This window comes from Adiantum capillus-veneris, chromosome 10, assembly GCF_014529385.1.
Source record: "Adiantum capillus-veneris isolate H3 chromosome 10, ASM1452938v2, whole genome shotgun sequence".
In the NCBI taxonomy this organism is placed as follows: Eukaryota; Viridiplantae; Streptophyta; class Polypodiopsida; order Polypodiales; family Pteridaceae; genus Adiantum; species Adiantum capillus-veneris.
The window spans coordinates 47,283,047-47,307,131 of NC_140940.1; the positions used below are offsets into that span (position 1 = coordinate 47,283,047).

Consider the following 24,085-nt stretch of genomic DNA (forward strand, 5'->3'; position numbering starts at 1 on the left):
AGACCTGTGGGTGTCTGCCTGCTTTGCTGCGGGTGCGGGTGCCTGTCTTTCTGTGTCTTGCTTCTTCTGCTTCTACTGAGTGCCCAATGGTTTCTTTTCTAGCTCTTTAGCAATTTGCCCTACCTACTTTTTCAACAAAAGTCACTTATTAATAAATAAGTGAAAAATGTGTGCTTTGGCAAAAAGGGTTCTATTCTCTGGAAAATGCTCATGATGGGTATTGAATTTGGTACTAATGACCATGCTGTGTGCAATCAGAGGGTATGCAACTATTTTAAGTGCCTAGACATGCACGGCCTACGCACAGGCTCACAAGGGTGCCAAAACACTTCCTAGGCTAACCTGAACCCTAGTAGGAATAGCTTGTTCACGTACAGATAGGGTTGGATGTGCACGTGACAGGGAGGTTGAGGGGTAGGGACAATTGAAGGAGGTGGTTGCAAATTTGGTCCCGGACATTCGAACTGCATATGACCAAATTTGCCACAAAGGAAGCAAGAATTTGAGAATTTACCACATTTGAGTTTGAATGGACGCTTTCCAACCACTGCATCCCCAAAATAGACCGAAACGCCTGCTGGAATGGGGATGTCCGTGTCCCACAAAATACAAAAAGGATTTGTGTTTGCATCCAACTTAGGTAGGCAAATGACTTTACCCAACTGGGCAGCCAACAAGGGAAGAAAGTGGCACCCAGTGCGAGGAAAGTCGACCACCTTAACCCAGATGGGGCACTTGTGACGAATAAGGCTTTGATAGTCCTTGGTGAGAGCGCCATGAGTCATTTTCGCATTGAAGAAGAGAGGAGACATTTCAAGGAGAGCATCCCTAGTATCCATGTTTGCTAACAAGACTTTATAAAATCCTCTCGTGCCGAAGTAACCCCCCCCCCCCGATTGCTTGCCGCTTGAGCAGGAAATCAACCCATTGGCCTACATCTTGAGCAGCAGGCATTTTACCTGGGAAGAAGAGAATCACTGCATTTAAGGCATATTGAGCAACGAGGTCCATGAGCTCTTGCATGGGAATGCCCACTTCCATGGCAGGAGCACGCCCTTCCCAAGCTTGACGCACATCTTCGAAATCCTCATGTAAACATGCTTTGATGAGGGTCTAGGGCTCCATAGCCAAATTCTCCAAGGCTTTCCGGTGTTTGTAAATGCACTGATCTCGCAGAACTATCAGATGACAAAACTAGTCACACTCACACACACCTAAACACACCCTTCAAAACTATAGAGATTTAGAAACCTGCAACTCTGTACAAAGACCTCAAAACTATGTACATCAAGCCACACCTGACTTACATCAAACTGCACCTTCCCCTAGTCTATTCAAAATCATTGTATTTGTAGCACGTGTATCGAATACGAAAGTGAAGTAGAGGGCTGATTGTACTGAACACACCTACTCCAACCAGAACGCAGGACAAACAGAGCTCTGCTGGTATATTGCTCAGAGGCAACTTGCTATGTTGTGATAGCAAACTCTGACGCCTGATTGCATAGGGGCTGACACTAGACAGAAGGCTGCGGACGGAGGCAGCGACTAGCAACAGGGCGTCCACAGGGGGCTGAGTCGAGCGCGCAGGGCTTCGAGTGCAATTCTGGCTGCACCAGCGTTGTTCTTCGATCGCTCACAGACACACACACAACACACAGACACACACACACACTTTTTTTTTTTGTAATGTCAAATTGAATTACAAGTGGGAAACCTCAAAACGAGGAAAACCCATAGAAAGTATTACAAGCTGTAACTTAGAAACAGTCAAAGTAGAGCTGGTGATGGCTAATAGGGAGCTCATCCAAGTTATAGGCAACTTGAAGAGATTTTCTAAGAGATATCTTGAAGAAAGATACACACACACACACACACACACACGCACATACGCGCACACGCACACGTGCGCACACACACACACACATACACACGTGCACACGCACACACACATGCATGCACGTTATCGTGTCGTGGCACGTACATAGTATGAAATAAAAACATTCACCTCACTCTTGACACTTGTTAGGTGCAGCGGAATGAATGTTTGCGCTTTGCACAAGATGAGTGCTCCGAACTGTGCTCAAGGTTCCTTTTGTTCTTATGGAAGGGAGAGCCTTCCGTTCTTAATGAGAGAATGCTATGATCACAAACAAAGTGAATGGACACTGTGCGTGCAAGTGTATGAGACTGAGAGATAGAGAGAGAAGAGAGATACGACACGAGAGACGTTGTAAAACCCTCCTCCGAAGGCCCCACTCTCGTCAGCGAGAGTGGTCTACTTATGATTGCATAATCTGGTACAAATGGAATGCATGGGACTGATGCAAGTCTAAGCTATGTTGACGACGACGACGGGGATGACGACACCGACCTAAGGGCTGAAATTTACAATCTTTCTACTGCTGTCCAAAAATACTATGGGCTGAAATCTCCTACAGTCCAAAAACGCTGATTTGGGGGGCTGTTTTTGTGGGTCTTTGTCGCTGAAAATGTGCAGGTTTAGGGCTGAAAACTGAGGTTTCTTAAAGCTGAAAACTGATGGTCTTTCCGGGCTGAATCTGCTACTCTTTAAGGCTGAATTTGCAGGTTGTTCATTGCTGAAAATGCTGCATTGTGTCTGCTGAAAAACGCCATGCTTACACCTGTCAAAAACGCTAGGTCAGGGGATCTCAAAAACGCTAGGTCAAGGCTCTGCAAAAACGCTATCTGCTAAGGGTTCTGGCGATGATGCTGAGTGAAAACGCTAGGTCTGAGCTTGCTTCTGTCGCGGTGATCTGCCGATGAGAAAACGCTAGGGGCAAGGGTCTGATGGCGATGGTTCTTCTTGCTTGGAGGAAAGTACCGCCAAGTTTCTTGCTTGAGAAGTTGCTTGCTGAGCTTGGCTCGTGTTGCCTCTTCTTCCATTTAGTGCTAGTCTAGGTTTGCTTATATACAAACTTACTCAATTTGCCCTACCTACTTTCCAACAAAAGTCACTTAAAAATAATAAGTGAAAAATGGCAAAAATAGGTAAAATAGGCTAAATGCATTGGAAAATTCCCCTGAAGGATCCTTATGGATTTTGATGGGAATGCTGATGATCATGTTGTGTGCAACCAAAGGATATGCATCTATACTAAGTGACTGGGCATGCACGGTCTACGAATAGACTCACAAAAGTGCCAGATTACTTCTGATCTAGACTGATTGGACTGACTGAACCCTGATCATACTATAGCTTGTCCACGGACACATAGGGTTGGATGTGTCACATGACGTCCCCTCCTTTTCAAAGTGAGGTACTGGTACAGAACTGTATGGCGTCGAGGGAGATCGCCAACAGCATCCGGGATCCTGGAAGGGACTCTTCGCCGGCCCACTCTGATGTGTGGATTGTGCGGTACTTGAACTTCATAAAGGTCTGCAACACTTGCTTCTTTGGGCCGCGCGAAAAGCGACACAAAGTTTTCTATGTCTCCTTCAATGCTTCAACTTCGTTGAGAGGCATGCTTCTTTCTTCTTCAAGAATCTGCATGGCTGAAAACTCCTGAAACCATTTCCAACACAAAACCATGAACATACCTTTTCCATGTAAAGTGAGTGGAAAAAATCTCGTCTTTCTCAAAGACTGTGCATGCAATGTAGATGAACAAATAGACGGAGTGCCAAACGGTTCATCAAACACATACAAACAATGAGATCGAATCTTTCTCTTCTGATCTAGAGCAATCAACTGTGGCAATTTATAACGGAAATGCCCATGCTTGGTGCTCATACTTTCATGTACTCGTTCTACAACCGTGTCGTGCCAAGGGAAAGACATGGAATGTGACTTCCTTGAATGCATACTTTTCAGATTTTCATGAACAATCTGCATACATTCGTGCTCATTCATGAGTGAATCGTGCTCAACGTACAATATGTCATGCCTAGGAAAAGGGATCACATAGAGACGCTGACTAAAATACAGGAACGATCACGAATGAAACACTCAAACAATGCGTGCGTACTAATCATGTGAACACATAATACTTCCTGTAAGGGTTCTTTGGACCTAGGCTCGAGAGCCAAGATCGGTTCTTCTTGAAGGGGTTCTTTCTGAGGGGGTTCTTTTGACCTAGGCTCGAGAGCCAAGATCGATCCTTCGTGATTGATCGAATCTGCAACGAGGTTAGCTTCGCTAGAAAAAGCATCAACTAACTCATCATCCTTGTGAACAATCACATCTTCTTCATGCAAATCATCATGCTTGTGAGAAATCACAACTTGATCATGCAAATCTTCATGCTTGTCATTGTCATCCAAATCATCATGCAAATCATTGTCATTCAGATCATTATGCAAATCATTGTCATTCAATTCATCATCATGCAAATCATTATCAATCAATTCATCATGCTTCTCATAATCATGCAAATCCTGTGTCATACCCTCTTCCCCATAACCTAGGAAGAGTCCTTGGATGGACTTGGCATCTAGCTTTGTCCTCAAGTCATTACGAACATGGACAAAAGCCTCGCAGCCAAACACTCTGAAATGATCATAAGAGGTAGGTTTGCCAGACCAAACCTCCTCTGGAATGTCATTTTTGAGCGTACTGTTAGGAGAGCGACTGCATACATGAACTGCAGTTTTCAAAGCCTCTCCCCAAAACCCATGAGGGAGATTAGCCGTGGACAACATGCAACTCACTCTCTCACATAAAGTACGGTTATACCTCTCAGCCACACCATTAGAAGATGGATTATAAAGAGCTGTCAACTCCCTTTTAATCCCATATTCTTCGCAATAACGCTGAAATTCAGCAGACGTTGAGAGGCGGAAGTGAAAAAAATAGACCCGGTGGCCTCTACACCAAGACTATGCACAATGGCCTCATCATGGGGAATACACAATAGGGGCACCACCTAGCAAGATATGCGGCTAGGACGCATACATATACACAATGAAGTATGCATGGAAAACAATTTCAAGATCCACGCCCAAATGTGGAATGGGGTGGTCGGAGAATAAGGTGAGAGGAGTGGTGAGTGAGTGAGGATGGACTCGCTACGCGTGCATGTAGTAAGGAAGATAACGAGGTCAGGGATACATGCAAGTATGCTCACTTCTCATACAAAAGGTGGCGAATCCGCACACCTTAAGATGGAAGTAGCAAGATGATAAGAATATGAGAGGGAGAGAGAGTGTGTGTGTGTGGTGGCGAATCCGCACACCTTAACATAAGCAGAAAAAAAATGGCAAGGAACAAGCATATACCATACTCACAATGAGATGTATCCAAAGCGACACAAAGTATGGCACCAAGATGGAGTGTGTTGATTGCTTGCAAAGATGAATACAATAGGTAGCGTATGGCAGAAAAATGAGAAGGGAACAAGATCGTAGGAGGCATAATGGAGAGATGGGAGTTGATGGCGAGGAATATCACGAGTGTGTCCACCCTTTTTCTTCTTGAAATTGTGCCTTCAACCCTTAATTACAAGTGGTGTGGAGGTGTGGTGCTCATCTTTTGTGCATGGTGATGGTGATGATGATGGTGTTGTGATTATGTGATTCGGGTTCATGCTACAAGCATGTAGCACAAGAGTGTGTATGGATAGGTGTGTGTGAGTGTGTATCTCCCCCCCCCCCAAGTGAACTCTCATGGCCTCCTTATATATGGAAGGAGGGAAGGATTTAGCAATATTTCTATTTGAGAAGAGTGTCCCACTTTGGTGACTAGGAAAATGGGGTGCATGTGACTGTGGCTCCCATCTTGTCTCCTCATTATTTAAAATACCAGAGTCAATAGAGAGAGAAGAAGAGAGAATGTGGGTAGGATGTAGAGGATAGGAAATATTTACAATAGTTTAGCTTTGGATAGACATAAGCTTATTAGGGAGAGAAGAGAGAGGTAAGAAAATTATAAGAGAGGTTGTCGAAGGTGGATATTTGTTGATGAGGATGGATCCTCCAAAAATGGTGATAGAATTACTCTAGACTAGCCAAGACCTCATTAAAAGAGCCTTGTCTCTTGTAATCATGCTTGAAGATTTGTAGAACCATAGCCATTCTAGAAGGAAGAAAAGTGGGGATGGCTTGTGTCACCATTACACGAGAAAACTGGGGTCCACTACAAAAATCATATCTCCGGGTTCATAACTCCAAAAATTCTGAAAAAAATTGAGCTAAAAGTTGAGATCACGAGCTACATCTTTCATGTTGAGCACTCCTTCAGACTCGGGGTTCTTCTTTACTTAAAAAATTCAGCCAAATAATGTATTATTTGTGGCTGCAAAAGTCTTTTGGTGGTCCCCTTTGAGTGGACTTCTCTCTTGCCTTCAAGTGTAAGCTCCTTCATGTGTATGAAAACATGACCTAGAGTGTTGAAAAGATTGGCAATCATCTAGATGGAGGTATTATTGAAATTTGAAAGTGGGGTTGAGGTTTGAAAATGAAAACTAGTGAATAAAATATTTGGTAGAGTGGAATAATATATATACATGAAAACAATATATTAAAAAATACTAGAATATATATATATTTAATATTTAAGGTCAAAAGAGAGATCAACAAAGAAAGCTTACTTATTATGCTACATCGTGATTGATTAGCATAAGTATTATTTATTTAATAAAGGCTAAAACGTTAGTGAAAAAGGGAAGAAAAAATCAAAAGTAACTTATATAATACGAAATATTTATGGTAAAAGAGAAAAAAATATGGGGGGGTTCCCATGCATGGAAAAGCATGGCTCATTAGTCCCCTTCTCTTTGTGCGGTCTTTAAGAGCAATCTTCAATTGAAAATAGCCTGAAAAACCATCACACACACTGTACCTCTCATAACCTGCCACTCAATCTAAGATCTGATCGATGAATGGAAGAGGATATGGGTTCTTCTTAGTGGCTGTGTTTAAGGGTTTAAAATCCACACAAATTCTCCACTTCCCATCCTTCTTTGGACTGACTACAACTGGACTCACCCATTCTGTGGTCTCCACTGGAACTATGAACCCTGCCTTCAACAACTTGTCCACCTCTACCCGCAAGGCTTTCATTTGCTCTTGACCCATCCTTCTTAGCTTTTGCCGCACTGGCTTAGCACCTTCTTTCGGCTCTATATGCATCTCTTCACCCTTGAACCCTCTGATCTCTTCATATGAAGTAATGAACAAATCAGGAAAACTAGCCAGCATATGCAAAAATATATCCTTCTCCATAGCTGAGAGGTCTCCACTAATCATTTGCGTCATTAATTCCTGCTTCTTTGACAACTCAACCTTGGTTTGCATCAGCCCTTCAATCACTTCATAAGGCCCTTCACTTTCATCTTCAACCTCATTCGCAAATGCACCTAAACCAATCTCCTGGATTTCTTTGTCCATCAAAAGAAATGCAACATCAGCATCCTCATCACTGCTGGTAGTGCTATCACTGGCCTCATCTGTCACCGTGGAAGAGTCTTCATCACTATACTCATCCTTATCTTCATAAAGCTCCTCTAATCGTTTCCTTGTGTCCATATTATAAAGCTTCTTGGTACGTGTCTTTCCATAGAGGCTAATCGTACCATGTCGCCAATCTTGAACAGCTCCCACTGCACGTAACCATGGTCTTCCCAGTATAATAGGATATGCTCCTAACCCTGCTGGCATCACATGAAAATCAACCACTGCCTTTGCATCATATGCCTCCACTTCTAAGCTCTTTACAACATCCAAGCATTTTACTTTTTGATGGTTTGCCAATCTGATCCGAAACCCTGACACCCCAGCCACTGTGAGACCCATCTTCTCAACGCATGAGTGTGTTATGACGCATATTTGGGCTCCGCCATCCACATAACCTTGTCCCAAATTTTTCCTTTTATGCCACACATCTACTATTGGACAAATGTCTGGTAGCTCGTTCATTGCCAACACCTTCACTGAACCTCGCTCTGGCTCTTTCTCCATTGGGTTAACCATCCTCTTCCACTGTCGCTTTAGCTTAGGCACCATCTCTATAAGCTGCCCAAAAGTAACATCTGCCTTCCTGCTCGTCAGATCCTCCCTCAAGTCATAGCTTAATTGCCCATCCCCTAGTGGAAAATCTGAAACATGAAACTTTCGACGAGCTCTCCTTTTCCTCTTGGCCTTGACATCCTCGCCTTCATGGCTCTTTCCTTTCTTCTTACTAGGACCTGGGGCACTTCTTCCTTCCTTTTCCTCTGTGGTCCTCTTCCCAATAGGCATCACTAATGTATTCTCTAGCTTTGATGCCTTCTCCAAGGTGACTACACTTAGCACTTTTGTCTTCCCTTTTTCCTCCTGGGTCAGTCCACTGGTTCCTTCGTCTCCCTTAATTTCGATGCCATAATCATTTGACCTAGTTAGCACCTGTCTTGGCAATGGATACATGTCTCCCCCCATCCTTGGTGGCTTATCACAATGCGGGCTGATGTGACCCAACTCTCCACAATTATAACATGTGGGCGTCTGCCTCCAAAATCTACCATTGCTTTGTCCAACACCATTCCTAGGCCTTTCTTCACCTCCTTGCTGATTTGCAAACCTCCCTCGACCTCGATTATTTCCCACTTGACCTAGCATGTTTAGGCTGAGATTCTTCATCAAATCTACCATTTGCCTCATGTCTTGCCTTAGCCCATCATCTTGCACTGCTGTAGTGACCACTGTTGGCATAACCTGAGTAGTAACTACTGGTTCATGATGAACCCCTGACATGCGTCCTTGTAAAGACTCTATAGGCTGAAATTCAGAGCTCATTGGCAAAGACTCCACCCCTAACTGGCTCATTTTCCTCAGCTTCCACTCTTTGTTCCTTGCTACCTCTAGTGCATCCTCATATGTCCTAGGCTTCTTTAGCTCCACCCTCCAACGTATATTCGCCCAAAGACCAGCCAAGAACCTGTCCTTCTTCATCATGTCAGGCGGGGTACCTCTGGTGCTAAAGCCTTGCACATCCGCTCCCATGCCAATGAAAACTTTCGTATATACGCATCTACTGGCTCACCCTCCTTTTGCACTCAAGCCTGTACTTCTTGCCACAATTTGTCAGGATCTTCTATCTTCACAAACTCCACTTCCAACCCATGTCGTAGATTGTCCCAACTCAACCTTACAGGTGGATCAGCCACACGCAACTCCTCTTCAAATGCTTTAGACCAAACTCGTGCATCACTCTTCAAACAAATTTGGAGAAGGCGTAACATTTGCGTAGGGTCATGAATCTGGTTGCTAATGCAGGCAACCTCCATCTTTTCCAAAAATTCTTCCACATCTTCATCACTTCTTCCATGAAACTCCGGATAAGAGACAGCCATGGCTACCCAAATTATGATGCTTTGAGAACCCCTTCGAACACACGTGCAAGAACCCAAAACTTTTCACTATCCAATCCCCAGAAACTTCAATGGAGCTCAGCTTTAGATAAGGACAAACACATGCACATCAAATGAGTTTTCATAGTTAATCATCGGAATGACAACAAGCAAAGGACATTCCAGGATCTCTCTCAATCTTCTTGGCCCAAACATAAAGACTATGCGCTGCTGGAAAAAGATCTTCCTGGACACATGAACATTAATCTGAATTCTTTGAGTTAAATGAAAAGGAGTGAACTGAGGGCCATTTTGATCATCCATTAAAGCCAACCATGAAGCTCCCAAGAAGGCACACCTGACTCAACCTCTGATTTTGCCAAAATTTCAGCAGCATAACAGCATAAATGGCTCAAAAGACCAAAAAACCAGCCATCATAACTTGGAAAAATTTTGGCAGAGTTTCCCCAGAAATAGAGCAGTAGGAACCCAAAATATAGATTGTATATGTATGCATAAACTGTCAACAATAGAACCCGAGCATCAAGTAGGACTCACTAGTACATAGCCTATGGCGAGGTCACAAAAAGGGTTCTCCAGCTACCTGTATCACCGAAAGGATCTCCACATTTGAGAATCCCCCAGCTCAATAAAAACCTCACGCTATCGACCCTCACACGAAGGCTAATGCAAATCGCATATAGTCAAGTCTCAGAAATGACTATCTTCCAGACCAAATCTCAGAAATGGCTGGGACTGCCAAATACAACCAAGTATGGCTCCACAAATGCGTACAATGGCAGTTTCCACAAGTAACGTACAATCCAGCAGACAATGCGCTCAAATAGGCGCCAAGTGATGCATTCCCACAACAACTGCAAGTGACATCACTGCTAGTATATCACTGTACTCCAGCTACCTGTACCTGTGTGAATCACCTGTACCTGTACCTGTACCTGTACCTGTCCCTGTAACCTGTAGCCTGTAACCTGTAATCTGCAACCTGCAACCTGTAATCCCGAAGCTCGAAGCTCGAAGCAGAAGGTACTCGAAGAAGATCCTCAGTGGGGGCACCAAAAGAATGTGAGCGGGATGAAAACACACACAGCACCTCTATAACGACCCGACACACACTCTTGGGAAGATACACACACACACACACACACACTAGGGGGCACCACTCGGCTTACACAACACACCTGGCCGAGACAGGAAACACACCTATGGAGTGAGAGGAGAGAGATTATCCACTTGCCCACTCCACACAAAGACACACACACACACACACCCAAAAAAACTCAGCTCAAAAGAGGAGAATTTCTGATGTTTAGATACAATTGAGCTTGGGCCAACACCAATGGGACAAATAGCTCACACACTATAGGTAAAATAAGCCAGATATAATCACAAACTAGAGCAGAAACTTCGCTCATAGGAGAAACTTACACAGAAAAACAGCAGGAAAAGAGTGAGGAATTTGGCAAAATGGACAGCGCCATCGCGTCCGGAACGGCCCAAAACCCCAGTCTACAATGTCAAAGTGCTCAAATCCGACCTCGGATGAGCAGTTTACGGCCAAAACAGGCTCCAAAATGAGCAAAAACACACCTGCGGCTGTTCCTCCTCTCTTCTCCACGTTTTTTCTGGTTTTCTCTCTGTTTTTTTAGTTCCCACACTTAGCTTTATTACTTGGGCACCCTTGGCCTTTTAGATGACCTCAAACGGACCCCGAACAGGCCGAAAACTGACCTCGCAGTGCATAGTTGTGACCTTTTTGCATCATTCGCACACCTGGCACTCAGCTTTTTTCCAATAATGCATCTCGCCACCACGTGAAGTGGCCCCAAAAAGTGGTCTTAATGATGACCTTTCTGCATAACTCTCACAAGAAAACACCCACGTTGTGTCCGTCCTCATCTGCGTGCAAATATTGACCTCGTTCGCCCTCCTGACGACACTAGATGCCATCTGACGCACCTGCTGACCTCACGTCGTCGGCCCGCGGATAGCTTCCTCGAGAAGTTTTACGCGCTACCAACTTCACTTTATTGTAGAAAAAAACACACTAGTACTGATAATAGTGAAAATCGCCGTACTATGTACATGCTGTCCTACCTGTACACATGTGGGTCCCACATAACCACCTGGCTAAGGAAAATGGGCAATCCTTTATTTGATGCACCATGCATGTATATGTACATATGCGCAATCCCTTGCTCCAAAAAACTCCTGACAACGTGTTGGTATGTGTGATCTGTCTTGAAGTAGGTTGTACTGATTCATGTGAAGCTTAGAGGTGCTTAGTCCTTGTCTAAGCTTGTAGGAGAGGGTGGTGTTCTTTCCTGAAACAAACTCAGTAGATCCCTAGTTTCTCTAGTGAGAGTGTGAGCCAATGCTTCTGTTATCTGTGCTGTAGCATCAGGTGCGACTTGAAAACTGACTATGATAATTACCTCGGTGACTTGAGTTACCCGATTCTCAAAGTAGAATAGTGTTGATTCTCTATTGTGCAGAGCTCCTTCCATTTTGTTGTTGTTGGTTGGTTGTAGGTTGTGGACATGGTTTCCACCTTCTCCTTCTTCTTCTTGGTACTTGACCTATGTATATCCACTGGGTTTGGCGTGTTGGTTGACTCTCCCACTTCAAATCGATTACCATTACGCCTGGCACTCGAGCTTCGATGGAGATGCGGAGTTCGTCTAGTTGTGCTTGGAGCTCTTCTTCTTCTGTCGTCCAGTTAGAAAATCCTTCATACTCATTCATCCATTCACAATAGTTTAGGGTTTTCAGTCTTGTAAACTGAAGGTCTGGAGTTCGATCCTCAGTGGGGGCACCAAATGAGAGGCAGAAGTGAAAAAAATAGACCCGGTGGCCTCTACACCAAGACTATGCACAATGGCCTCATCATGGGGAATACACAATAGGGGCACCACCTAGCAAGATATGCGGCTAGGACGCATACATATACACAATGAAGCATGCAAGGAAAACAATTTCAAGATCCACGCCCAAATGTGGAATGGGGTGGTCGGAGAATAAGGTGAGAGGAGTGGTGAGTGAGTGAGGATGGGCTCGCTACGCGTGCATGTAGTAAGGAAGATAACGAGGTCAGGGATACATGCAAGTATGCTCACTTCTCATACAAAAGGTGGCGAATCCGCACACCTTAAGATGGAAGTAGCAAGATGATAAGAATATGAGAGGGAGAGAGAGTGTGTGTGTGTGGTGGCGAATCCGCACACCTTAACATAAGCAGAAAAAAAATGGCAAGGAACAAGCATATACCATACTCACAATGAGATGTATCCAAAGCGACACAAAGTATGGCACCAAGATGGAGTGTGTTGATTGCTTGCAAAAGATGAATACAATAGGTAGCGTATGGCAGAAAAATGAGAAGGGAACAAGATCGTAGGAGGCATAATGGAGAGATGGGAGTTGATGGCGAGGAATATCACGAGTGTGTCCACCCTTTTTCTTCTTGAAATTGTGCCTTCAACCCTTAATTACAAGTGGTGTGGAGGTGTGGTGCTCATCTTTTGTGCATGGTGATGGTGATGATGATGGTGTTGTGATTATGTGATTCGGGTTCATGCTACAAGCATGTAGCACAAGAGTGTGTATGGATAGGTGTGTGTGAGTGTGTATCTCCCCCCCCCCCAAGTGAGCTCTCATGGCCTCCTTATATATGGAAGGAGGGAAGGATTTAGCAATATTTCTATTTGAGAAGAGTGTCCCACTTTGGTGACTAGGAAAATGGGGTGCATGTGACTGTGGCTCCCATCTTGTCTCCTCATTATTTAAAATACCAGAGTCAATAGAGAGAGAAGAAGAGAGAATGTGGGTAGGATGTAGAGGATAGGAAATATTTACAATAGTTTAGCTTTGGATAGACATAAGCTTATTAGGGAGAGAAGAGAGAGGTAAGAAAATTATAAGAGAGGTTGTCGAAGGTGGATATTTGTTGATGAGGATGGATCCTCCAAAAATGGTGATAGAATTACTCTAGACTAGCCAAGACCTCATTAAAAGAGCCTTGTCTCTTGTAATCATGCTTGAAGATTTGTAGAACCATAGCCATTCTAGAAGGAAGAAAAGTGGGGATGGCCTGTGTCACCATTACACGAGAAAACTGGGGTCCACTACAAAAATCATATCTCCGTGTTCATAACTCCAAAAATTCTGAAAAAAATTGAGCTAAAAGTTGAGATCACGAGCTACATCTTTCATGTTGAACGCTCCTTCGGATTCGGGGTTCTTCTTTACTTAAAAAATTCAGCCAAATAATGTATTATTTGTGGCTGCAAAAGTCTTTTGGTGGTCCCCTTTGAGTGGACTTCTCTCTTGCCTTCAAGTGTAAGCTCCTTCATGTGTATGAAAACATGACCTATAGTGTTGAAAAGATTGGCAATCATTTAGATGGAGGTATTATTGAAATTTGAAAGTGGGGTTGAGGTTTGAAAATGAAAACTAGTGAATAAAATATTTGGTAGAGTGGAATAATATATATACATGAAAAAAATATATTAAAAAATACTAGAATATATATATATTTAATATTTAAGGTCAAAAGAGAGATCAACAAAGAAAGCTTACTTATTATGCTACATCGTGATTGATTAGCATAAGTATTATTTATTTAATAAAGGCTAAAACGTTAGTGAAAAAGGGAAGAAAAAATCAAAAGTAACTTATATAATAGGAAATATTTTTGGTAAAAGAGAAAAAAATATGGGGGGGTTCCCATGCATGGAAAAGCATGCCTCAACGTGTACTCCCTCCCATTGTCAGATCTCAGACATTTAAGCTTACTACCCTTTTGCGTGCTCACAAAAGCATGAAACCTCTTAAATGCATTAAATGTTTCACTCTTATTCTTTTACAAATATGCCCAGCCTTTCCTAGTGCAATCATCAATGATTGTAACAAAGTATAATGCACCACCAAAAGACTTAACAGGCATTGAACATACATCGGAGTGAATTAAATCAAGAGCATTAGCGTTGCGCAAGACACCAGAATAATAAGAAGACTTCTTTTGTTTACCATATAAACAGTCATTACAAAAATCTAACTTGGTGCCCTTTACATCAACCCTCTTCAAAGAGGAGAGCACATCAAGTCCCTTCTGGCATAATGGCCAAGTCTTTTGTGCCACAACTCCAAATGAGAAGCAACTTCGGCCACTGCAAGAAACTTGCCAGGCAAAGCTTTGCCATGTAAATAGTACAATGTACCACTTTGCATCCCTTGACAATGTGCATTGATCCCTTAAGCAACTTCCATGAACCCCCAACAAAAATGGTTGTATTACCCTGTGCATCCATCTGGCCAACAGACAATAGACTCTTCTTGACGCCTGGTACATACCTGACATCTTTAAGTCTAAACTATTGGCCATTGTTTAATGCCAAGCGCACAATGCCGATTCCGTCAGTGTCACAAGCATGGTTATCCCCAAGGTAAACCTTGCCATACTTGCCTGCACGATAAGAAGCAAAACACTCCATAGATGGAGTCACATGAAATGAGGCACCCGAATCTACTATCCAAGACTGTGTAAGGCCATCATTTGCACTTAGCAATGCATCAATGACATCTCTACGTGAGATAAGCATGTCTTCTGCATTTGCTACAACAAAATCTGAGGGGCATGAAGCTGCAACCAAGATCTCCTCACTGTCGGATAACTCTGTGATAACCACACTAGAGGATACATTGACAGTCTCCGAATCCTTGGAGGAGGTACCTGCTGATTTTTCCCCTTTCTTATCCTCTGTCTTCTTCTTCTCCTGTGATTCCTTCTTTCTTTCCTGCTCTTTCTTGAAATACCTGCAATCTGGCTTCTTATGGCCTTTTTTACCACACTGATAACAAGTCACATCCTTATTCCTAGACTTACTTTTGCTCTGCGCAAAGCTTCTGAAACCCTAATCTGGCTCTGATACCAGTTGATGAGCGCGCGGCGGTGTGTGCAAGTGATAGAGCACGTGAAGATGTGCAGGCCTTGAGGCTTGAAGTGGAGGCATTGTGCTGCAGAAGGGAAGCGCTAGCAGAACGTAGAGGGAGAGAGAGAGCTCACGTTTTTGGGGAAAACTCAATAAGTGAGTTTTGGGTTTTTCCACTTTTATTATAAGTGACCTTTAAAAAAATGTGTCCAGGTTCAATATGAACCTGGACAAAGTATAAAAACGTACAAAAAGGGGTTATTTAGGCCTTTAACCCAACACTATGGCTGCCACTTCTTCTGCGTAGTTACGATCTATGGCTGCCATTTCTTCTTCGTAGGCCTTTCTTTCTGCTTCTCTTTCTTGGTCCAACTCCTCCATAGGAGTTAGCGCAATCCTTGACGTAGATGGGGAAGGGGGAGGGTCGGAAAAACCTCCTGGTGGGGAAAATTCTTCTTCGCCTCTCTCATGCTCATCACCTCCAAGCGAAGTATCCATTCCGCTTCGAGTAATGACCATTCTGAAGTCGTGGGTTCTTGTGGTCTTGGGTTCTTAAGTTCATGAGGAACTTGGGTTCTTGTGGGTTTTCGTTCTTGAGGTTCTTGAGTGTTTTGAGGTTTTCTTCTCTTCACCCGAGTTTTACTCTTTTCCGTGGGCGCACCCCTTGGTGGCCTTGCGCTCACACCAAGGTTGCTTTTTCCCACCTCACGTCGATTGGCCGGCCGCTAAGTGCACAGTCCGCTCTCAATGAGTGATAGAGGCACAAGGGGAGGCTGGACAAGCCCTTCTTTCCTGGGATTCCTGTCACTCTTCGAAAAACACGATTAGGAATCGACACGCCCAAGCGAACTTGGGTTTGTGCGACCGCAACAAGCAAAAAAAATTATTGTGGTTCTTTCCTTGAGTTATACAGAACACTGTCAAAGCTCAGATACCAATGATAGGTGCAGAGGAATGAATGTTTGCACTTTGCTCAAGATGAGTGCTCCGAACTGCGCTCAAGGTTGCTTTTGTTCTTATGGAAGGGAGAGCCTTCCGTTCTTAATGAGAGAACGCTATGATCACAAACAAAGTGAATGGGCACTGTGCGTGCAAGTGTATGAGACTGAGAGATAGAGAGAGAAGAGAGATACGACACCAGAGGAGGTTGCTACCTATGGGGCAAAGATATAGCTCATTCCAAAGAAAGCGTTAAAGTCTACTCTAGATGCTTTTGAGGAGGTTGACAGCTTGTGGCCATATGTAATAGCCTCAGCCGAAAAAGGGAAGGTAACTAAACATGTATTACTTGAAGCTGGTGATTGCATACGCCATACAACAGGTTGGGATGACCCTGTGGATTCTTTATCAGTGCATGCCTATCTTGCAGAATGCTATAACGATGAAGCAATTGTGGAAGAGAAGCATAGACGTGAGAATGGAAATGCAGGTCCTTCTACTTCAAAGAGGGTTACAAGAGCCGGAGGAAGAAAGGATCGAGGGCCTTCTTATGAGGCTCCACCACACGTGCCTCCTTCTAAGATTCCTATGGAGGAGGCATGTACAGGAAATAAGAAAGAGCAAGGAAAAGCTAAAGCAAAAGGCCCTGCATACAAACTACAATTTGACATTGAAGCCGCTACAAACTTAAAGCAGGAATTGGAGGAAAGGATTTTGAATAACAAAGTTGAGTTTACCTTGGGTGAGGTTCTTGGCATTGCTAATCGCGAGTTTCATGAAGAAATTATAGATACCATAAAAGGAAAGAGGCAAACTCTCACTGAGTCTATTCCTCCATAGTCTGAGGGTGAAGGGGAGTCACTTAAGGCACATGGAATACATGTTCAAGAGAGTGATTGTGATGAAAGTGTGGTAGGATGCTACCAGTCTTCTCGAAGAGATGCACATGCTAGATTTGCAGATGATGATGATGATGATGAAGCCTCCTATAAAAGCCACTACTCCAAAAGTCATTGGGCAAGAGCTACAACAGAAACCTTAGTCAAGGTGGGTGATCTTGAGGAGCCATATGTTGCATTGATAGATCATGGCTCTGAGATCAATCTTATGTCCAAGAGTCTTTACATGAAGGATAAGTGCCCGATAGACACAGACCATGGGTGGATGATTAGAGCTGCAAATAACTCATCAGGAGAGCTGTATGGGGCTTGTCCAAATGTGAAAGTGATGATTGGTAATGTGAAGGATGAGCAAAATTTCTTTGTGCAGGAGATTTCTACCTATCCTCTTATCCTTGGGCAGCCATACGTCACAGCCGTTCACACGGAAACAAAGGTCTTGGATGATGGTTCTGCTTATGCTAGGGTAAAGAGCAGAGATGGGAAGCGAGCTGTGCAATTTTTGACTGTGTGTGTGATTCACGAGAGGAACCACAATAGTCTTTGTGAGTATCCTCTACCGAAAGCGAACAAAGAGTTCAAAGAGTACAGGGAGACAAGAGGTTTTGGCCATGTACCATTGTGAAGCGGGATTGCAATGGTACAAGAAAAATATTTTCTCTTGACCCAAAGTGAGAAGAAGCTTTTTCTACAGGTTTCCAGGGATTAACAGAGCATGGGTCAATATGTTTTATGAAGCTTGAGGATATGAAAAAAACTGCACGACAATATGTATATAATGTATAGAAATACATGAAAGAAAATGGTTTCATAGAGGATAGTAAATGCATTTTAGGTTTCTTTGAACAAGTTTCTCATGTAGATACTATGCTTGAGCTTGAAGCTATAATGGATTCTAGCATGCAAGATGGAACCCACATTGTGGAAGATGCTCTATGGAAATGTATGATGTGATTGAGGCTTTTGAAGATCAGAAAGATTTCAATGCTAATGAAGGACTGGAAGTGCGTGTGGAGACCAAGTACAAAACGGTGGCAAAGAAAGTGAGACCAGTTGCCTTACCTTTACCATCAGATTGCAGGAAAAAGCTAGAGCAAGCTTCTTTGCAGCCGAGTCTCAGGGATCCAAAAAGAACTTGACACAAGTTCACAATGGAATCCCTAAAAGAGATAAAAGTTGGCTGTGAAAAGTTTTTAACAGAAGAAGAGAAAAAGAGTCTTAAAGAAATGCTTTCAAGACATGGTAAGGCTTTTGCTTTCCAGCCACATGAGATAGGGTGTGTTGATCCTAATGTTATTGCACCTACGGTGATCTTCACTATCCCTCATGTACCTTGGAATCTACACCCAATTCCGGTTCCGAAAGCACATTTGCCAAAGCTAATAGAACTACTCAATGAAAAGATTAGCATGGGTATCTTGGAGCCTTCTTGTGCGCCATATTCGAAAAGGTGGTTCACTGTGCCTATAAAGAATGGAGCTTTGCGATTCATACAAGATATGCAAGCTGTAAACAAGGTTACCATCAGGAATGTGGTTACAGGACCTATAGTGGATGAGTTTACAGAGGCGTTTGTAGGAAGGTCAATTTACTCAATGGGGGATCTCTATTCAGGGTACGATCAATTTTAGCTAGATGTTGAGAGTAGAGATCTGACAACTATGAAAACACCTTTGGGACTTGTAAGGATATGTACCTTATCTCAAGGAGCAACAAATTCAGTTGCACATATGATGAATGGGATGAACAAGGTTCTACGTGACTTCATACCTCAAATTACAATGCCATTTCTTGATGATGTCCCCATCAAAGGATGTGAAGACAAAGATAAAGATGAAGCTATGGATTCAAGGGGGTGCCGCACGTTTGTTATAGACCATATCAAAGGTTGTGAGAAGATTTTGTCAAGGATGGAAGAAGTTAATCTTACCCTATCAGGACAAAAATCTGTATTTGGAGTTAATGAAGCGTTGATTGTGGGGCATATGTGTGGTCCGTATGGTGGAAGGCCTTGTCCAAAAAAGATGGATGCAACAAAAAACATGAAAGAAACATGTACAACTATAACTGAAGTTCGAAGATTTCTTAGTGCTTGCGTCTTCTATCTTATTTGGATACCACATTATGCACATGTAGCAGATCTTCTTTATAGGTTGTTGAGAAAGAATCAGAAGTTTCGATGGGAAGAAGAGCACACAAAAGCCATGAGAAAGCTAAAGAAGCTACTTCTTTCATCGCCAACCTTGAGAAAGGTAGACTATGCATGTGAGAGACCTGTCATTGTGACAGTGGATACGAGTCCTACAGGGATAGGATGGGCAGCAGGGCAAGATGATGATGAAGAAAAAAGGTATGTGGTGAGATTTGGAGCCAAGATTCTGAGTTCTCGCCAACGAGATTATGCACAAGTAAAAAGGGAACTATGGGGGGTGGTTACAGCATTGAGGTGTGACAAGGAGTACTTGATAGGGGCATCAGTGGTTGTGGAAACTGATTGTTTGCCTCTTCTTGGAATGATCACAAACTGTTCGATTCCTGATTGCAATGCTGCGATGGATAGCCTACATAAAGTCCTTGAATCCTAAGTTTAATCATATTGCAGGGAAAGACAATCCAATGGCAGATATGCTATCTAGGGCAAGGTATGAAGATGAGCAGGACATGATTATTGAGGGAGATGATGTAGGCACAAAGTTTTACACTATTGATCATGCAAACAGTAGTCATGCATGTTTTGTGTCTTCACTTGAGTCCTTTTCAGAGGAACTATATGAGGATGAATGGCTCTTGATAGGTCGCTACTCAATCACTCTGCAAAAGAAGAATGATTGGACTGAGCAGGAATTTAAGAGGATAAGAAGAAAAGCATATGGATACTTCTTGAGGGATGGCTACCTATGGAAGCATCCTAAATGAAGATTTGGAACACCATTGCGGGTAGTATGCGATAAGCTTACTCAACAACAAATCATCAAGGAGTTCCATGAAAATCTATGGGAAGGACATTGAGGTGTATGGGCAACATTTGCTAAGGTAAAAGAAAGGTATTGGTGGAAAGGGATGTATAAGGATGTGGCTGAGTTTGTTGAGTCTTGTGTGACATGCCAAATGTATTCAAATGTACGACATCGTGATGGACTACATCCTACTTATCCATTAGCCATGCATTACAAATGGTTTGTGGACTTGGTCACAATGCCTTTGGGACTTTGGAAAATGAGGTATTTGGTGCTTGCAAGAGAAGATTTTTCTAATCATGTTGAAGGCCGTGCATTGAGGACAGAGAGTACACAAGCTGTATGTAAATTTCTTCTTGAAGATGTGATTTGTCGCTATGGGTGTGTGGAAAAGATAATTGAAGATAGAGGAGAATTGGATGCTGATGAAGCAAGGGAATTCTTCTCTAGAATGGGCACCAAACTAGCTTTAACTTGTGCTTATAATCCAAAGGGAAATGGAAAAAGTGAAAGAGGGCATCCTCCAATAATCAAAGCTTTAGCTAAGGCTTGTGAAGGTAAGCTTGGAGAGTGGCCAAGGTTACTGCCATTTGCATTGTGGGCTGACCGTTCAACACATAGTTCAGTCACTGGCTATATGCCTGTTGAATTGATGTATGGTCCAAAATCTGTGATGCCAATTGAAGATGTAGTTCTTACATGGAATGTATTGCCATGGGAAGATGGAATGAGTAGAGAAGACCTTCTTACATTGCGCATACGGCAATTGGAAAGAAGGCCTGAAGACATTGAGCTTGCAAAAGCTCGACTAAAGAATGCAAGGTTAAAAAACAAAGACAGATTTGACAAGATACATAGGCTCAAACCAAAAGACATGAAAGAAGGTGATTGGGTGTTGGTGTACGATAGTAGCCTTGAAAACCAGCACTCTACAATAAGGAAGCTTGCAAAGAGATGGTTTGGTCCTTATGTTGTCAAACATGTGCATGGAAATGCAACTTACACCTTGCGTGAACTGGATGAGACAGAACTGAAAATTCTCATTGTAAGAAAAAGAATTAAATTATTCAAAAGAAGAGGGGATGCTGATCCATTTGATGCACAACTAAGTGAAGAGGATGATGAAGCCAACTATATGCAAATTGAGGATAAAAGTGAGAATATTCCGTCTAACCATGAGTTTTAATGCTCTACAAATGTTGTTGTGGCACATACCGGAGGATGTGAAGGTTCAAAGAGGGTGGATGTCGTGCCGTGGCACGTACATAGTATGAAATAAAAACATTCACCTCACTCTTGACACTTCTCGGTGTATGTAAATAAAAGCAATCATGTACATATTGTGATATATGTTGAAGCATCTACTGCGGTCATTATCATGTATATACCTATTCGGGGAGTCGTGGCCCTGGATGTGGCGCATTTGCGTGCTTTTCCACTTGATAAGATGCTTGATTTGGTTTGACAATGTACATAGTCCAAGTGTTTCATGGTGGCACACTCATCTCGCCTATAAAGACTGATGCGGGTAAAAACTGCCAAAAATAGTAGCTAACAGACACCGTTGCAGAATTGCATGGAAAGTGACCCAAAATGGTATATTGATTAAAAATGATGCTTATCTATGCCTTTTATGCTTATGCGAGTGATCCCACAAATTTAGGGATTTTTATGACTCCGTTTAAGATTTTTCGCATAAAAAATGGCATTTTTTGGGTCAAAAATGAGCTGAAAATGACCTAGTTTTGGTCCAAAGTGGCAAAATGACCCAAAAATTGACACATCAGCTCATATTTCCGTGGGTAAGAGAGGGAGGGCTGCTTTTTACAGAAAATACCAGCAATTTTGCTCTACTGTGAAATAGCTTCCATGGTTGCCCAATCTATGTGTGTTGCAGTCCCGCCTCTTCGCAGTCTTGTATCTGAGCTTGTGAGGGAGTGAATTAGGGTTTTCCCTTATCAAAATGGTGTGTGAGCTTCACTTTAGAAGCTCATAAATCTCTGCAAAATCAGAAAATTGTCTTCGTGAAGGTGGAAGCTCGAGCATTCTTTCAACTGTTTGATGTTACGACTATGTAATTGGGGGCGAGGCTACATGATACCATGAAAGAGGTTTGGGTTTTGATTGAGAATTGTGCTTGTATGAGCATTGAGGTTTCATGGCTGAAACTTTAGTGTTTTTTAAATGGTCTTTTAAAGTGAAATTGAATGCAATTTGGTGATCCTCTGATCATAATCTCGACTACGAAAATAAGCAGACTCCAAGCACGATAGGAAAGAGGGTTTGTGACTTTGCTGTCACGAATGCTCTTAGATTTTCTGTCACTCTTAGAAAGAGGGTTGGTGATTCTTCACAAACGCTTTTTCACAAAGTGTTTGTGACTCTCATCACGAACTCTCACAGCCAAAGGTTTTGCACCTTCCCAGCTAGACCGCACACATTCCGACAACGCGTTATCACTAGAGTTCATTTAGGTTCTCTTTCTGTCTCTATTATTTAGCTAGAACTATGTCTTGCTCTCTCTAGCAATAATCTACTCAAATAAAGCATCGTTTGTGGAGCGGTCATCATTCAAGAATGCAGGCTGAAAATGCGGTTTGGAGCTAAAAATACAAGCACCAAGTATGGGTTTGCCAGTAACTTAGAAAACAGCCAGAAACTCAGCTACTTGACTTCTCAAGTACATCCCCCACGACATCATATCAATTATAAAAACAGCTGACAATGTTTTAAAGCAAAAGGTTGTCTTCAGTATCCAAAGTGCATGGTCTTGTACATGCTTTACTTCGGTTGAAGATCGAAGTGACCTTTTGAATCTCATTTAGTTCTTCATAACAATTTGTGTGTCACTTGTTAACTCTAGCATAATCTCTATCATGAAACTTTGACGAAATGATTTTGAAACTTTTGAAACTCTGTCAACAAAATGTTTTGAAACTCTAGTGCTCGTTTCCTTATCTCTTAGTAAGAGATAATGTAGCACCTTAATCATTCTTAAGCATGTGAGCAAAAACATCAAAATTTAATTGGGCATTCATTTATGTCCATACGGATATCTACATAGGTCTCAAGAGGCCAGTTATGATTAGATTAAGAAAAGGTCAATGACCAAAAGTGCAGGGAGTGCTGTGGCAAGTGAATTCTGTTTAGTTCCTCTAGCAGTGTGCTTGTATTGTCACATAATGAGGGCTTATTGACATGTCTACTTCAAGCAAATGAATTCTGTTTAGTACTTCTAGCAAGTGTGCTTGTATTGTCACATAATGAGGGCTTGTTGACATGCCTACTTCAAGCAAGAACGAAAAAAATTTCCTACATAGTATCCACAATGATAGACTTGCTTTTAGTGCTTTATAACTTCAAAATTCTGTATAATCAACACAAATCAACCAATCCTAAAAGCTGTTGTTTGCATCTGATTTGCATGCAGTATGCACTGTTTATGGTTCAGCCACTGACACTCTTATGTGTGCTCAACTTTCCAGATTCATTTCAGAACGCAGTCAACACAGTCAGCACAAGTGTCATTATTGGGATAGTACTTTCTGTTTTGACTGTGATCATTGTGGCTGTTGCTGTGTTTTATTGTCTGTGTATAGTAGACAAGAGATCTAAGAATGGAGGCATTGAATTTCCATCTGTGCACATTGGCTGAAGAATGCCACCTGCTCAGCGTACGTCTTCAGGTATTAAAGTTTTTGTGTATGTGTATGTGTATGAGAGAGAGAGGGAGAGAGGGAGAGAGGGGGAGGAAAATGAGGGAAACCTCCGCCCTATGAAAACCCTAATCCTACAGTGTGTGTGGCTGCGACCTCTAACCGTAAGGCCTTGTGACCTACCCCACTACTTGCGTCGCCACCAAGCTTTCCTGCTAGTGTGCTGCCCGTCATTGTCTGCATCCTGCCACCTCCCGCCCTCAACTGCTGTTTACACCCTCCATCGTTGGCCTGGATTGGCTGACTTGGCTGCACTCCTGGGCCGCCACCTGCCTCGTCTGTGCCGCCCAGTGTTATCTCGCTGCCCCTATTTTCTGCCTACGCCGCCTGTAGCATGCC

At 42.8% G+C, this 24,085-nt stretch overlaps 1 protein-coding gene across 2 annotated transcripts in view; it reads left to right on the top strand.

Annotated features, from left to right (window-relative positions):
- The window catches only part of LOC147448793 (putative proline-rich receptor-like protein kinase PERK11), a 150,242-nt gene that overhangs the window by 37,501 nt on the left and 88,656 nt on the right, over positions 1-24,085 (top strand). Inside the window, exon 2 of one of the 2 annotated variants that reach the window (XM_086522455.1) lies at positions 23,516-23,716. The exons of the other annotated variant lie outside the window; for it this stretch is intronic. Coding sequence (XP_086378581.1) covers positions 23,689-23,716 — 28 coding nt within the window. The 5' untranslated portion in view covers positions 23,516-23,688. The remainder of the gene's footprint in view (positions 1-23,515; positions 23,717-24,085) is intronic. 2 annotated transcript variants of the gene reach the window in all.